At 36.1% G+C, this 17,633-nt stretch overlaps 2 protein-coding genes and 1 pseudogene across 2 annotated transcripts; 1 reads left to right on the top strand and 2 right to left on the bottom strand.

Moving 5' to 3' along the window:
* The first annotated feature begins 683 nt into the window (after positions 1-683).
* Positions 684-2,263, top strand: LOC139884013 (transmembrane emp24 domain-containing protein p24delta3-like). The gene is made up of 4 exons (XM_071868096.1): positions 684-890; positions 1,441-1,650; positions 1,769-1,845; positions 2,119-2,263. Exons 1-4 carry the CDS (start codon positions 684-686, stop codon positions 2,261-2,263), a joined length of 639 nt encoding a protein of 212 aa, XP_071724197.1.
* Positions 2,264-3,236: 973 nt separating this feature from the next.
* On the bottom strand, positions 3,237-10,380 carry LOC139884007 (F-box protein At1g10780-like). The gene is made up of 4 exons (XM_071868092.1): positions 10,366-10,380; positions 3,972-4,716; positions 3,602-3,882; positions 3,237-3,473 (listed from the first exon to the last, which is right to left on the bottom strand). Exons 1-4 carry the CDS (start codon positions 10,378-10,380, stop codon positions 3,237-3,239), a joined length of 1,278 nt encoding a protein of 425 aa, XP_071724193.1.
* On the bottom strand, positions 6,581-7,836 carry LOC139884006 (RHOMBOID-like protein 10, chloroplastic; annotated as a pseudogene).
* Positions 10,381-17,633: the final 7,253 nt, after the last annotated feature.

Below are 17,633 nucleotides of genomic sequence, written 5' to 3'. Positions count from 1 at the left end.
TTCATATTTATTAGATACTATTTAGATAATAAATGTCATTATTATAAGATGATTGTTAGTTATTAATTGAATTTCAATAGATTTAAGTTTGGTTTCGTTTGAAAAATTTCGCAGTGCGACTCAAATTTTTTCAACTCTTAATGTTATAATATTACATTATCATTGAACCCACTACCTCTGGGTCTTGACTCCGCCACTGTTGACGTATGTCGGACATGTCGAGAAAATAGGATAAGGTTGATTTAAATTTTTTTGAACTGGCCTGATTCGACCCGAAACCAGAACAAACCGGCCCTTGACCAAGTCTAAGTCAATAATGTAATTCCGCATCTCATTGAGGTTAAAAAACTAACGGAGTTAGCCTTCAGGGGCCAATTTGAATAATATGTGTGAAAGATAGGATGTTAACTTATTTAAATAATATTGCGGGGAGAAAACTGTAGAATATTCATAAACTCAGAGGGGTTTCTATGCATTTTTTTACCCATAAATAAATAAATATCTTCTTAACAAACAGGTAAACAGTATTAACAGACTTTTTCTCGTCTATAAACAAAAAACCAATAATAAGCCCAAGCTTAAACTGATTTTTTTCCCCCTACGTTTTCTTTCGTCTGTCTTGAAAACGTCTTCACGACGACGAAGAAAATTTTCGATCATCAAGTCAAAATCGTTTCGTTTCAATGGAGAAGAAGAGGAGTCAATTTGGTGCTTTAAGTCTCTGTTTGATTTTAGCAAGTCAATTATTGACAACCCAAGCCGTTTGGTTAACACTACCTCCATCAGGAACCAAGTGCGTCTCTGAGGAAATCCAGACTAACGTCGTCGTTTTGGCTGACTATGTCGTCGTCTCCCAGGATCATAATCACTTGCCCACCATCTCCGTCAAAGTAAAAAATCAAAACTTTTATTGTTTTTGTTAGGAAACAGATTGATTGACGTAATTGGGGTTGTTCTTATCTGGGTAATTTGTATGATTCATTATCGAATTTGGGAAAATTTTAAATTTTTTGCTTGTTGGGGCTTATGATTTATACATGAAGTTGATCAAATTTCGAACAAAAATGATTTTTTTTTTTTTGAGTTCTTAATCCTGAATAAGATAAATTTGTGTTGATTCTATACGATTTACAATTTAGAACATGTTTATCTCATCTGGGTTTGTTGTTATTTGATCTGGGAAGTTATGTATTGAAAGATATGCTCAATTTTGGGATCATGAGCCTAAAATGGAGATAGAATTTTAAATTACTCCCTCCGATCCTTACATTGGCAAAGAGGCGTGTATTTCTGGACGGAGGTAGTAATATTGAGCAAACACATTGAAAAGTGGATAATGTGACCTTTTCAACCAAATTGGTTGTAGGAGAGATGACTCTGAAATTTGTTATTCCTTGATTGTAATGGAGTGCTATTATATATTTTGTTTTGTGTGTTTAGGTGACATCTCCATATGGAAACGACTTGTATCACAAGGAGAATATTACATATGGTCAGTTTGCTCTGACAACTTCCGAGGCTGGAAACTACTTGGCATGTTTCTGGCTTGATGGTCAACATGGTAAAGGAGAGACAAATGTCAATCTCGACTGGAAAATAGGAATTGCCGCCAAGGATTGGGAATCCGTTGCTAGAAAAGAGAAAATTGAGGTAAACCTTTTTTCATTCCATCCATTTTGTGTTTAGGTCATTTGAATTTCTTTTGGCTCTCATTCTCTAGTAATACCTATCAATTCCTACAATAATATTGAAATTTTCATTCTTATAGGGTGTTGAGCTAGAGCTAAGGAAACTCGAAGGAGCAGTAGAGGCTATCCATGAGAATTTACTTTATCTAAAATCCAGGTAATATATAATGGGAGCTGCTAAACAATGAAACTAAAATGGCGAGAAACAGTGAGAAACCTGTTTTTGGACACTTATACGCCTGTGCAGGGAGAGGTTCAGGGGTATTTTCATCTATAAACAGGTTTCTCACTGTTTCTCGTCTGCAGAAAGAATGACTCAATGTATAATTCCACGTTTATACACGAAACAATCAATACTGAAATCAAAGTTCTTACTTTTTTCTTGCTTTCCACATATATTGACTATACATTTTTTTTATCTTTTTTACAGAGAAGCTGAGATGCGAACATTGAGCGAAACAACAAATGCAAGGGTGGCTCGGTTTAGTATCATGTCGTTGGGCGCATGTATTGTCGCTTCTGGGTTACAGATAATGCATTTGAAGAGTTACTTTCAAAAGAAGAAACTTATTTAGGTTTCTAATTTTTCCTTGGTACGCAAGAATTAATATAGATAAGTTTTGTATTCTTCTTTGCAATGTTTTTGCAGAAAGAACTGTTTTTGATATAATTTATAGCTGCCTGACTGACACATAGTGCCGAGCTTTTAGCTTTAGGCTTAATGTAAAATTGCTTACATGATAAATATGAACCAATGTTCGATGTTAAAATTGTTCTCTTTCTCAGTTTTTTATTTATCCATTTTGCATTTTCTTGAGTTGCAAGTCGAGACCCTATGAGTCTATGACCAAGAGGCAATTTAGGTTTTAATCTCTTCCGGTTGAGATGCTATAAAAATCTATGTAGTTGAATCATGGACAATGTTAACCGATAATACCTATATGTTTTTGTTATCGAGCTCCCTTCTATGTTCCAATATTATTTTGACCCCCTGATTCTGCTTTATATATATCATTTGCCCCCTTCCCGAATTTTGACCGTCAGCATAGCCGTAGACAATAGTCTCCGATCTCTCACAAATACTCATACTCCATCTCACATTTCTTTTGAAAGAAAGGGTGTTTTCAGAATTTTAGAAAAATCTGATGGTGAAGCTAACTGTAAATTAACATTTTCTTAACCGTCAACTAATAGGGGGGAAATAATGTGTATAAAGCCAAAATCAGGGGGGTATAAACAATAATGAAACATAAGGGGACTCAAAGGTATATTAGGTCAAATATCAGGGAGCAATTCAAAGCGACTCTCAATCAATGGTTTGCATTCAACTTCTAACATCACAAGATGGTTAAAAAGATAAACGTGAAAACATCGTTTTCATTTATGAACCACAAAATCATTCAGTAAAATGGTTAAAAGTTGCAATCAATCTGCAGTCAATGCTGTCAAATAAGAGAATCCAAATGGAAGTTTTGTCTAAGAAAACAAAAATTGAAACAATGTAGGGCTAAAACAAAGGACCAGAATATGCCAATGCTGCCGGTTTACTCATTCGATTCGAACTATCCTCCGATTCAGATGACTAAACTTGCAAATCTCATCGAAGAAATCATCTGTGCTACTATGGCTGCTTTTCATTTGAAGGATCCTAATCACCATTGTCTTCAAATTCTTCGTATACTTCAACAGAGATTCTAATGTACTCATTTTTTGTTCAGCATTTAACGGCGATCTCACGGTGACGACCACTTCTTCCAGTGATGGAATCACAAAGTTTGATTCTACCTGCAAGAATTAGAATATGCATTCTCCATTAGTGAACTATATATTATATCAACATCGGATAGTTAAACTTTTTTGTCTAAGATAGTTAAACTTTTTTGTCTAACTGTGAAATGTAGTTTGTTACTTACATTTTTCAAGCTGTCTTTCTGGCATAAAGCAGCAAACATGGCTCCATGAATATCGAACTTTTGGAGTTTTGGATGGCTATTAAAAAAGTCAACGAAGTCAATTTCCGGGAAGGGTTGAAGTGTCTCAAAGTCTCCGGTAAATTCAACCTTCATATACAAGTGCTTTACTTCACTTGACCATTGAAGCATTTTGCTTATAGCGTCCCAACTCCATTGAACACCCCTAATGGACAAGGACTCTAAGGCCAGAAGCTTTCCGAAATCGACCATGTAAACCCTACCTGGATGCAAATTCAACAATCAAATCATCAGGAAAGTGAAGAGAGTAAATTGATCGATGAACTGAAATTTTTCAAGAAAGCAAACTGACCGGCATTGTTGGAAATGGAAAGATTCCGCAAGCATTTGGTTTCAGGGACTCTAATCAAACTACAACCTTGCACCTCAAGAGATTCAATTTTCAGAGAACTGAGAGAAAGTGAAGAGTTTCCTACGCCATAGAAATCCAGCTTACACTTTTCCAAATTCGGCAAGTCAATCGAAACTGTGCCAATTCCATCACAACCGAGGACCAGCAAGTTGCTTAAATTAGGGCAGGCCTTAAGTGCAGCCACTAATGCAGCATCGTCCACCCTCGCACCGACAATTTCGAGGTTTTGTAGTTTCGGGAAGACTTCCCATTTTGGAGAATTCATCAATAGGACACCCCAAAGCTTAAGGGACTCCAAATTCTTGGCAACTGCTAAGCAGTCCAATTTTGAAGGACTCTCGAGAGATGGCTGAGATTCGGAAAGATTATCCATTCTAAGCTCAAGCTGCTTGAGAGTTGAACCGGCTAGTAGCAACCAAGAAGCAAGACCAGATGTGGAAAATGGACTATACACGACTAGCTCTTCTAAACACTCGATCCTGGAAATCATTTTCCATATAATAGACTCGGGGGTTTCATCAGAGAAGTGGTTGTCGAAAGAGTTGCGAGGAAAGTAGAGGCTTTTAAGGTAAGGAATGAAATCCTGCCATCTCTTAGATACACAGTTACAAGATGCAACATCTATGGAATTGTTAATGTGTGACAAGATGTATTGAACAATGGCGTCAGGGAGTGCTTCCATTTTCTTTGAGGGGAATTATCAAACAGTTTGTGTTCTGCAAGAAACAAAAGGGATAGATTAATGTCAGAACAGCATAACCAAGCAACGTCCAATTATCACTCTAGTCTTTGGAGAAACAACATTAGCCCTATAAAACAAAATTGTCAAGATTGAATCTATGTTCAATTAATACTAAAAAGGACATAAAACATGAGCATGGACATCTACTCGTCAATGTTGACTTAATTCCTGAAGCAAACAGTGACAGATTTGCAATTGAATATATATCAACCGAATTTGAATCTCTTTCGAAATGAATCTAAATACAGTATCCATTAATCTCGTTTAACAAAAAGAATAAGTGTACCGATCAAATTACAAAACAAAGTGCCGTGCATGGAGAATTCAAGGCACCATCGGAAACCAAATGGATAATGCAGAACAAATGCACAATGCCCATTGCCCATATGTCAAAACCACATTTGAGATGCACCCTTTTATCAGTTCATTGATTCACAGTAACTTATAAAATGGAATGCTCAGGTACATAAAACACATTCCAACCCACCTGAAAAATCAAACAATTACCACCAGCAAAACAATACTTTAAAGATTAATTCAAGTGAGATATGAATTCAAATGCTCCAATCACTAAAAATGAAATGCCCACATGATAAAAACACAATTTGAGCTAAAACCCACATGGGAATTTAAACGAATAGATAATGTGCAGGATCTAAAATAAAAAAATGCTTCATTTTTGTTCATACAAGTAAAGACCCACAATCAAAAACAAGTTGAGAGCCTACAATGAAGATCTTGAGAGAAGAAAGCAACAGATCTGATACTGTGAAAATGCAACTTCATACATATATATATAGAGAGAGGGGGGGGGTAGATAGATGAGTGTGGCGCGTGAGAGAGAGAGAGAGCAAAAACATTGTTTAAATTTTAAAAAGTTTTTTTGTACAGAAGTGAGATTTTTTGTTTTGCAAATTATTTTTCAGTTTCCAATTGGAGTATTTTTTTTATATTTATTTGTACAGAGATGGAAAAAATGGGAAACCCGCGTCCTTTTCAAAATTTTGAATTTTTATTTTTTTCTGACCGTTCTAAAAACTTTTCTTTTTAAGTTTTAATTTTTTTACTATTTCACCCTCAAGTTCTGACAACTTCCTATATAAGGACATAAATATTCTCCCACATGTGGAAAGTATATTATTTCAAATGTGTAGGCTGTATAGTCATTTTCCTTTAGAGTATATGAGTCTTGATACAAAGTTCTAAAAAATTTCCATAATGGATTTGTACATTCCTGGAATTGGTTTGCTCCAAATCGAATCATGCTAAATACACACAAAAATAAAAAATGGTGCATACCATAGATACAAAATACCTCTGAAGCGATCAAAATATTTATAAATTAAGGGTATTTTAACCCTTTTTTTGTGTATTTAGTTTTGCCGCTCCAAATAATCATGCTAAATACACACCTAAACGGAAAAATTAAATGCACATCATTTTGCGTGCAAACCATGCACACCCAGAAAAAATCTTTCAAATGATCAGAATATTCATAAATTTATGGTATTATTGACAAATCGCGCACATAATGTGCACACAAAATGGTATGCATTTAGCGTGACTCTCGTTTGAGAATCGAAACAACCACAAATACAACAAGAACAATGAAATTACATAAACAGACTTTTTTTTTTGGGTTTCCATAGTTCCATTACAGAAATATACAGTAAAGGGGACAAATTGACATAGCAAAACAGTTGTTTATAGTAGTGATGATGTACATGATCAATTACAAGAGTCTGTTTTCTCTAAATCATGGAAAGTCAACTCTGCTATGAACTACCGTAGAATTCATGCAATGTTTTTAGTTGATCTTCTTAGGACCTGTGTGCCGCTTGATGAGATAATTGATCGGAGCTCTATCGACAAATATTTTCCGACGATCATTGGAGAGGGACTCATACTTCCAGGCAGGCCCTAGAAACCATGATGTAGCACATCCACCAAGCAAAAATGTTTTCTGTTTTTCAATGCAAAAATGTTGGAGTCCCTTACCATATTTATAAAAATGACTTGTGCAATATGTCGGAGATCATCTTCGCCACCTTTGATCAAACCTCTGTGCCTCATGAAGAAGACACCGAAACATCCAACCTAAATGAATAATGGACAAACTTTATCATATTACTTATTCGCAGAGAGATATGAATGAGAAGAAACTTCAATGGTCAGATTTTCTAGGAAAAGGTATAAAAGATGGATTATCTTTAAATGTTTATGAATGAAATTGGGTTTACCAATCCAAAAATTTCCCCGGAAGCGCCGACGGCCAGCGATTTGCAGAACCAATAACTCGCCAGAGAACCTGGTTGTCTTGAAACAATTTGCATCAGAATACCAATAGGTAAGCAGATAGTTTTACTGAGTTCAAGGTGTTACTTGTGACTGCTGATGTGAAGTAAACTGCAATGAATCGCTTTGGTCCACAAATATATTCCACGCGAGGACCAATAGAACTCAATGAATAACAATTAATCTGAAATGAACAAACATTGTCAGAACTAAACATAAATATAATACGAGAAGTAATGACAGGCTATTAGATTTAAACCATACCATTAAGTGCCCAATACTTGCATGGAGAAGGGAACACGTCACAAGCCTCCAAAGCTGTCCTTTGTCCATAAGGCCATTAACCTGTTCACAAGATTACTATCAACAAAATTTCTCGAGAAATCCAAAACTTCTGTATCGCTATACTTTCTTAAAATGACTGAGGCATCTCACCTTAGCTCCCCATAAAAGCAACTTCCCCTTTGTGGACACTTGTGCTAGATGAACCCTACACAGATGATATGGTATACGAAAGCTTATAAAATGGCATCTAAACTTTTAAATATGAAGGTAGAATGTTTAGAAGATCACGCGAGATTGCTGATTACGAAAATGGAAATTTCAAAGGAACAGCCTAGATACTACCAATATAGAAAGATTACACGAACTTTGTACTCACAAGATATTAACAGCAAGGAGAACATTTGTCCATCTCCTTTTATCAAACCCACTTTTAGAATCTCTTGAAGACTGTCCACCATTAAAGATACCCATGCTAGATGACATTGGAGAGGATGCAAAATCAAAAGCAAAAGAACCATTTGAATGTCGAAAAAACTTGAAATCGTTCTTCAACTGAAATCTTTCACGCCACACATCCTCGAATTTCGGAAGATTACAGAGACTAGAGAGTTTCTGTTCAATAAAGTAAGTTGAATTGTAAATACCAATTCACACATTCGCACACAAATACCCATAAACATGTCAATCCATCCATTCAAAACGCAATAAGTAACTAAAGTTAATACGTTCATCCGGAAGTACAAATGTAAATAAGAATATTTTTGTCTAGTAGCCTTCTCACGACGAGGCTTCGATTTTCATATACATCCCTTAAAGTTACGAATCTTACGATTTTCATCCTCTATCTTGTCCAAGGTCTATTTCGGTTGCAGGCAATATCACTGAAAGAAAATCAATTAGTAGGCAATGTGTCTTTGGAACTTGAAGTTGATAGAGAAGAATCTCAGACTCCTGTTCGATTTGTATCTCCAAGCCAAGATGTTGCAGAAGTCAGAAATGTCAGCAAAGAATCGAGCTTTAATGGCGACAAAGTTGTAGATAGTCAGATGATAAATCTTTCTAAAGATAATCTACCAAGTGCTACTGATGATGTAGCTCAGAAAGATATTCAAGGATCTCTTAGCTTAGGCGCTGAAAATGAAGACGACCAGATTAGTAGCTTACATAGAATATCTTCTTATGAAGGTTTCTTGGAACATGTGGACGTTGAGCTGCAAAAAATCGAAGTTGAACTTGTCTCGGTTTTAAATGCCTCGTCCATTATACTTGGGAATGAGAAAACAAAAGGGAACTTGAAAGTGGAGCACACCATGGAACTTGTTGATAGTATTCGTGACATTAGACAGAGGTAACAGTGTGGAAATATTGAATCTTTTCATCTTCTGAGAGATGATTTATTATTGACTAAGAATGGAGTACTAATTTCTGTGCAGAATCATGGATATGATTATGAAGCATGTAGAGTTTGGAAGGAAAGACGTCTGGTTTGGAAGCATCTTCACAACGAGGAATAAGCATACTTATTGTTACATGTGTAAGATTTTGAGTGAGAGAGGATCGATGTCGGTTAGAGAGTGGGATGTCGGGGAGAGAGAGAGAGAGACAGACAGATATGAGTTGAAGAAGTGAAGATGATAATTTCATAAATATTCATTTTCAAACCAAATAATCGCAAACCACTTTCATTCGAAGGAAGACACATAAATAATCACATTTCGTCTAATAGTCTTCTCATGATGAGGCTTCAATCCCACATAAACAACCCCTAGATATTACTATTTTCATCCTCTACGTGCAACTAGTCAAAATTATTCAATTTAGATCCAAAAAAATCGGATACTTTCATCTGAAAGGAGATACGTAATGATTTATTTTGTCTAGTAATAACATCCTATAATTTTTACTTCTATAATCCGATACGAAGAAGTCGTCTTATCTTAGTCCGACCGTAAAATTCAAGTAGATATAATTCTACGACCTCGATCCATATACAAATTCCACTTGATTGATATTTAGGATAACATATTTTTTAGACATATACTTCCATTCAATAAAGGTTAATAGAACAAAGGTGATTTAAACAATCAACCGATTACTTAGTAAGGGTGAATTGAACAAATCGGACAATCAATTGATTAGTTAACATTGATATCAACTCATATACTTTCTAGGATTGAAAACTACAGTAACGGTTATGAAGTTTGAACTTATCTATGATTTTTCAGTTTTCTATTGAATAAACAAGTTTTGAAATAGCAAAATGTTAATTCCTTTACATATATGTGAGATGTTGATTGTCAATTTTCTTGTTTTACTAAAACAAAAATATGAACACTCTAGTGGTGATCTCATGTAGTTGGAGGAGAGCAGCGGAACCTGGCCTCAGGAGAAAGACGACGACCACGTTTCATTCAATCAGCAACCGACCAGCGGCCAGTTGGAGTTTGAAGGCTTTTTTGAGCCTGTACGATCCAACAGCATGTCGATGTTGGATCAACATCGACACAACAAAATGTTCATGGCTTTATCCCTAGTTGGATGCTTTGATCCATCTATGAAATGAATCTCATCGGAATATTTCCATATATATATGTTGTACTATTGTTGAAGCACTAATATAGGAACGAAGAAGGAAGCTCTCTTGATCGACGCCATCTTTGTTGCCACATACAATGGAACCTGCAAAGAGAAGACACGTACCATACAAAACTCATTGACATATCCAATACCAGAGAATTCATTGCATATATAATTTCTTTGCCATTTTCATTAAATTTCTATTACCAAATGATATTGGCTCGTTAATCTAAACCCATTTTGTCATTTATGCAAGCAACAGGTATTTAGAAGCATTCTCAGAACAGGGGAGATTTTACCATGAAAATGGACCATATTTACACATTGGTGGCTCACTTTGTGGACAGTAACACAAGAAACCTTGACCATCAGCTCCATCTAAGTTGTAATTTTAAAACAATTCCTTTACTTTCGAACAACATGTCGTAATTATACAGATATGCAAGTCATGTACCATAGTTTCAAACATCATCAATAAACTCTCAAGGAGCAAGAAATAAGAACAGTAACTAATTAGATATAATTCTCAACCTAATTATATAGCCATTTAATAAATTTTACAAACTAATAGGTTAACCTAAAATCTGCATTGCATGCAACAAACTAACTTAACCTCCATTTCACATTCACAAGACTAAAAGAATGCAGAAAACGGTACCTGACACTACACATCAATGCCGCGATCCTTGTATTCTACATACAAACACCTTGAGAATTGATCAATATACCTATTATATTATACAAAAGCACAATGAACCAAACTCAATCAACATTCACAACTCAACCAAGAATAAGTTAAATCAGGGTAAAATCCACTTAAAAAAGGGAAAAACTTGCGCCTTAGTTCCAGCATAAACAGCATAGAGAGAATCAGATGGAATGACAGTAGCAGCACCGGACCCAATATTAACAATCGCACCTTTCTTCCTTTCAATCATTCCAGGCAAACAGCATGTGTAACTTTAGTAGTTCCTTCAACATTAACCTTAATCAAATTCCTCAACAATTCTTCATCAACCTAGTGGAAATATCTAGCATAAGGATACGAAATCCCAACATTGTTGATCAGAATACCAACATCCAATCCTTGAATAGTCTCCTTAATCCTCTTCACACCCTCGTCGAGATCACTACTGAAATCTACCACGACCGTCTTGGTTTGAATAGCCTCGTATTTAGCCGGAGCCGCCGCCTCCTCTTCCTCCTATTTCGAGATCTCCTGTCGTCATCACAGCTTCGAGCTCGCCACCGTGTGTCCTTCACCGCGCCGTTTCTTCTTCAGAAGCAGATCCACAATCCTCTTAGATCTCCCGTAGTAATCACACCCCGTCGTTTCTTCTTCCTCTTTCGAGATCTCCATTGTCAACACACCCTGTCTGTTAAAGTGTGAAAAATATTACACCATCGTCATTGGAGCCACATCTAAGTATTTTGACCGACGGAGAAGGTGATCGGAACGAGTGTGTGATAAGGACGAATTAAAACCAAAAAAAAGGGCAAAAACATAAAAAACCACACTCGCTGTACCTGATGTACACGGATTTGCTGTACACCTAGCAAGCCTCGGAAATTACAAATTGTAAATATACACCATGAGACGCCACATGAAAGAAGCATCTTCCCTTTACTTGATATGCCACATTTCACCTCCCTTATTCTGGTTTAATTATGTCCATCCTGGTTGGTTTGATCAATAAATACATCCTTGACCACTTTGGAGGCATGACGGAATCCATTATTCGGAATTTTACTTGCCATATCCTTTCTGGTTTGGCTTACTTGCACAGCACGGTTTGGCTTACTTGCACAGCACGAAAACAGTACCTACCAGGTACAGAGTCTTATATCATCAATGATTTTCTGATTGTCCAACACTGGCTCACAAGATAACTCAAATTTTAGCTTTAGTAAATAAATTGTGTATTATGATAAAATTATACTTCTACACACACAGAAATCGAGAGCATTTAAATACACCTCTACACACAGCATCCTTTTTGAGTCATGCATCCTTTTTGAGTCATTTTATCGAACACCTTTAAGGCATTTCCAATGCTGTGCGAATTTTGAGCAGTATCAACATAGAAAATTATCCAGACCTTGGGCCCAAAGTCACACAAGAATGAAAAGTTTAATTGTTACCAATTCACCAATTCTGCATTTCACCAATAAAACTTTAAATGAAATTTTTCTTTTTTTTTTACTAAATCCCAAATCAAGATCTGTATTAATAGTGCAAATTGTATTACGGAAGGAATAATTAAGAAATAACAATACAAAACTTTGCAGTTCTTGTCCTTTCCCGTCTCTGTTATCTTCTCAATCCTCTTCCGAGGAACAGTCGAGCTCCGAATCAACTTCCACTTCCGAGTACCAGCCGATAACTTCCTCAACACATTTCAAATCCTCTGGCAAACTTTCAAGCTTAGAATAACCATATACATTGAGAAACTTAAGTGATTCCCACCCACCTCCCAAATCCTCTGGAAAACTTTCAAGCTTAGAATAACCACGTAAATTGAGTATCTCAAGTGATTTCAAACCACTTGGAAGAGCTTTAATGTTTTTGCAGTATCTCAAGTTCAACCTTTTTAGGCTTTGTAGGTTTACAATGGTGGATGGTAGTTCTGATATAGCAGTGAAACTTGCGTCAAGTATTTTCAACCATTTCAAACTCCCCAAATCCTCTGGCAGAGTATCAAGCTTAGAACAAAGAGATACATCGAGTTCCTCAATTGATTTTAACTCTGGTAGATGCTGTTGGAAACAATAAAGAAAATGCAAATAGTCACTTTTACCACTATAGTACTACAGTATATTACATCTAAGTAGGCTTAATAATAATATTTTAATTAAAAAGAAAATAAAAGTCTTACTTTGGTTCCCTCCCAGAACCGTGAAGAAATTTCAACTGAGAAATTTTCAATAATTGATTCAAAGGACATAATTAATTGAAGAATATCATTGATAACGTCTGTTGTTTCAGGGCTTAAGAAAAAAGAGAGAGATAAGAATTAGTATAACAAATAAACAAACAAACAGTACATGACACAATAGACAAAATAACATAAATTTTCAAAAAACCAAATTTTTTTTACCAAGTCAATTATCAAAAGTAATCTCTTCATCAAAAGTTATTAAATTTTACCTCGTCCCATTAATAGACCATCCCGAGAGATTGGCCACTTCGGTCAAGGCAGCTTTCCACTTTCCTCGTCCCATTAAAAGACAGGGTAAACCGTCAGGCCTGCTTTCTTCTGGCGCTCAATTATCTCAGCGAGCTCGTCCAAACACCTAGACGAAAATGCAAATGTGCTTGACAAAATGACAATAGAGCACCAACATTCATGGATCCGATTAAAGGCCATGGGTTTCTGATTTGGATTGTAGTCAATGGACCATATCCCTCTTGTTTCCAGTGCCTCGAACAAATGAGCAGTGAAATTACTACCAGTATCACGACCTCTAAAACACAAAAACACGTCAGATTTAGCACTCAAGATCACAGAAGAAGAAAGTAGCTCCTGATGATGATTTGGGTCTTGAGGAGGAATTGACTGAGTCAAGGGATGTGGATCATTGTTGAAATCTTCCATCTGCTCCATGGATGATGACTGATGATCTAGTATTATAGAGTTTGGATCGTACATTTTTCCAATGATGGAAGAAGATGAGCTTTGCCATGCGGCTTGCTTTTTCCAATGCATACAAAGAGAATAAGATAACAGGGAAAGCAGAGAAATGACTTGAAGTAAGGGGACTAAACATCTAAAACAGCTCCTTATCGTAGATAGTTTTACAGCTACAGAAACAGAATAGACCAGATTCGAACCTTTCAAAGTAAGGGGACTAAACAAAAAATAACTTGCCAATCACCTTTACGGCATTTTATCGAACACCTTTAAGGCATTTCCAATGTTGTTCGAATTTTGAGCAGTATGAACAGAGAAAAACATCCAGCGTAAAACCCAAACGGATCTTTAGCAATTACTCTAAGTCACACAAGAATGAAAAGTTTAATTGTTAGCAATTCTTACAAAGAACTAAATCCCTAACAATAATTCAGCCTTCTCAAACAGAATTATTCACAAACAATAATTGGGCCGAAAGTAATGGTTAAGCCCAATTCAAGATTTGTATTAATAGTGCAAATTGTATTACGGAAGGAATAATTAAGAAATAAGAATACAAAACTTTCCAATTCTTCTCCTTTCCCATCTCTGTTATCTTCTCAATCCTCTTCCGAGGACCGGTCGAGCTCCGAATCAACTTCCTCTTCCGAGGACGGGTCGAGCTCCGAATAAACTTCCTCTTCCGAGTACCACTCGAGCTCCGAATCAACTTCCTCTTCCGAGGACCAGCCGAAAACTTTCACATTACATTTCAAATCCTCTGGCAAACTTTCAAGCATAGAACAACCCATTACATTGAGAAACTCAAGTGATTCCCACCCACCTCCCAAATCCTCTGGAAAACTTTCAAGCTTAGAGCAACCACTTAAATTGAGTCTCTCAAGTGATTTCAAACCACTTATGCCTCTTGGAAGATCTTGAAGGTTTTTGCACTGTTCCAATTTCAACTTGTATAGACTTTGTAGGTTTACAATGGTGGATGGTAGCTCTGATATTGCACTGTAACTTGCATCAAGTAATTCCAAGCTTTTCAAACTCCCCAAATCCTTTGGCAATTTATCAAGCTTAAAACAAGCATTGACTTGGAGTCTCTCAAGTGAATTCAATCCACTTACGCTTGGTAGCTCTGTTATTGAAGTGAAACTTGCATCTAGCTCTAGCAAGCTTTTCAAACTCCCTAAATCCTCTGGCAATTTATCAAGCTTAGAACAATAATTGACTTTGAGTCTCTCAAGTGAATTCAATCCACTTATGCTTGGTAGCTCTGTTATTGAAGTGTTACTTGCATCTAGCTCTAGCAAGCTTTTCAAACTCCCCAAATCCTCTGGCAAATTATCAAGCTTAGAACAACGATGTAAATCGAGTTTCTCAAGTGAATTCAATCCACTTACGCTTGGTAGCTCTGTTATTGAAGTGTGACTTGCATCAAGGTATAGCAAGCTTTTCAAACTCCCCAAATCCTCTGGCAAATTATCAAGCTTAGAGCACCAAGATACATTGAGTTCCTCAAGAGATTTCAAACCACTTATACTGCTTGGAAGACTTCTAAGACGACAGCAATGCTGAAAGTCCAACTTTGTTAGATTCTTCAATAGCCCCATCGAAGGATGGATAGTCGACAATTTGTAACAGTCTCTAATATCCAAGATTTGGAGATTTGGAGCATAGGTGAGGCATGGAGTCTTGGTTAGATGTTTGCAGTTTTTCATCTGAATTGATTTTAAATTTGGTAGATGCTGTTGGAAACAATGAAGAAAATGCAATTAGTCACTTTTACCACTATAGTACTACAGTATATTGCATCTAAGTATGCTTAATAATAATATTTTAAAAAGAAATTATGTCTTACTATGGTTCCCTCCCAGAGCTTTTCAATGAAGCTCCTATGTATCTCAATTGATTTTAACTCTGGTAGATGCTGTTGGAAACAATGAGGAAAATGCAATTAGTCACTTTTACCACTATAGTACTACAGTATATTGCATCTAAGTAGGCTTAATAATAATATTTTAATTAAGTCTTACTATGGTTCCCTCCCAGAGCTTTTTAATGGAGCCCGTATATATCTCAATTGATTTTAACTCTGGTAGATGCTGTTGGAAACAATGAGGAAAATGCAATTAGTCACTTTTACCACTATAGTACTACAGTATATTGCATCTAAGTAGGTAGGCTTAATAATAATATTTTAAAAAGAAACTATAAGTCTTACTTTGGTTCCCTCCCAGAACTTTTTAGTGGAGATGCCAAATATATGAAGTCGAGCAAGTTTATGACAATCAGATACATCGAGAAACTTAAGTGATTCCCACCCACCTCCCAAATCCTCTGGAAAACTTTCAAGCTTAAAACAACCATATAAATCGAGTTTCTCAAGTGATTTCAAACCACTTATGCCACTTGGAAGAGTTTTAAGGTTTTCGCACCTTCTCAAGTTCAACTCTTTTAGTCTTTGTAGGTTTACAATGGTGGATGGTAGTTCTGATATTGCAGTGCCACTTGCATCAAGCTCTAGCATGCTTTTCAAACTCCCCAAATCCTCTGGCAAATTATCAAGCTTAGAACAACCATAGACATAGAGTGTCTCAAGTGATTCCAAACCACTTATGCTGCTTGGAAGACTTCTAAGACCAGCGCAGTAGTTAAAGTCCAACTTTGTAACATTCTTCAAAAGCCACATCGAAGGATGGATAGTTGACAATTTAAAACAGCATGAAAAATCAATGATTTGGAGATTTGGAGCATGGGTTAGGCATGGAGTCTCAGTGAGATGATAGCATCCACCCATCTGAATTGATTTTAACTCTGGTAGATGCTGTTGGAAACAATGAGGAAAATGCAATTAGTCACTTTTACCACTATAGTACTACAATATATTGCATCTAAGTAGGTAGGCTTAGTAATAATACTTTAAAAAGAAACTATAAGTCTTACTTTGGTTCCCTCCCAGAACTTTTTAGTGGAGATGCCAAATATATGAAGTCGAGCAAGTTTATGACAATCAGATACATCGAGAAACTTAAGTGATTCCCACCCACCTCCCAAATCCTCTGGAAAACTTTCAAGCTTAGAACAACCACATAAATTGAGTTTCTCAAGTGATTTCAAACCACTTATGCCTCTTGGAAGAGCTTCAAGGTTTTTGCAGTTTTTCAAGTCCAACTCTTTTAGGCTTTGTAGGTTTACAATGGTGGATGGTAGTTCTGATATTGCAGTGCCACTTGCATCAAGCTCTAGCATGCTTTTCAAACTCCCCAAATCCTCTGGCAAATTATCAAGGTTATAACAACCATAGACATAGAGTCTCTCAAGTGAATTCAATCCACTTATGCTACTTGGAAGACTTCTAAGACTACTGCAGTTGTTAAAGGACAACTTTGTAAGATTCTTCAAAAGCCACATCGAAGGATGGATAGTCAACAATTGATAACATCGTTCAAAAGTCAAGATTTGGAGATTTGGAGCACGGGTTAGGCAGGGAGTCTCAGTGAGATGATAGCAGGAACTCAGGTGAATTGATTTTAACTCTGGTAGATGCTGTTGGAAACAATAAAGAAAATGCAATTAGTCACTTTTACCACTATAGTACTACAGTATATTGCATCTAAGTAGGCTTAATAATAATATTTTAATTAAGTCTTACTATGGTTCCCTCCCAGAGCTTTTTAATGGAGTTCCCAAATATCTTAATTGATTTTAACTCTGGTAGATGCTGTTGGAAACAATAAATAAAATGCAATTAGTCACTTTTACCACTATAGTACTACAGTATATTGCATCTAAGTAGGCTTAATAATAATATTTTAAAAAGAAATTATAAGTCTTACTATGGTTCCCTCCCAGAGCTTTTCAATGGAGCTGTAATATATCTCAATTGATTTTAACTTTGGTAGATGCTATTGGAAACAATAAAGAAAATGCAATTAGTCACTTTTACCGCCAGTACTTCAGTATATTGCATCTAAGTAGGCTTAATAATAATATTTTAATTAAAAAGAAAATATAAGTCTTACTTTGGTTCCCTCCCAGAGCTTTTCAATGGAGCTGTAAGACATTTTAAGTCTAACAAGT

Source organism: Rutidosis leptorrhynchoides, unplaced genomic scaffold (assembly GCF_046630445.1).
Source record: "Rutidosis leptorrhynchoides isolate AG116_Rl617_1_P2 unplaced genomic scaffold, CSIRO_AGI_Rlap_v1 contig490, whole genome shotgun sequence".
Classification (NCBI taxonomy): domain Eukaryota; kingdom Viridiplantae; phylum Streptophyta; class Magnoliopsida; order Asterales; family Asteraceae; genus Rutidosis; species Rutidosis leptorrhynchoides.
This window is presented reverse-complemented; position numbering and strand designations above follow the sequence as displayed.

Bases quoted from the DNA above. Each gene is read 5' to 3' on its own strand.
- LOC139884013 (XM_071868096.1), top strand. From the start codon at position 684: ATGGAGAAGAAGAGGAGTCAATTTGGTGCTTTAAGTCTCTGTTTGATT. The intron at 1,651-1,768 runs GTAAACCTTTTT...TCATTCTTATAG, and splicing joins CTAGAAAAGAGAAAATTGAG to GGTGTTGAGCTAGAGCTAAG. The intron at 1,846-2,118 runs GTAATATATAAT...TCTTTTTTACAG, and splicing joins TTACTTTATCTAAAATCCAG to AGAAGCTGAGATGCGAACAT.
- LOC139884007 (XM_071868092.1), bottom strand. The intron at 3,883-3,971 runs GTCAGTTTGCTT...ATTTGCATCCAG, and splicing joins TTCCATTTCCAACAATGCCG to GTAGGGTTTACATGGTCGAT. The intron at 3,474-3,601 runs GTAAGTAACAAA...TAATTCTTGCAG, and splicing joins AGAAAGACAGCTTGAAAAAT to GTAGAATCAAACTTTGTGAT.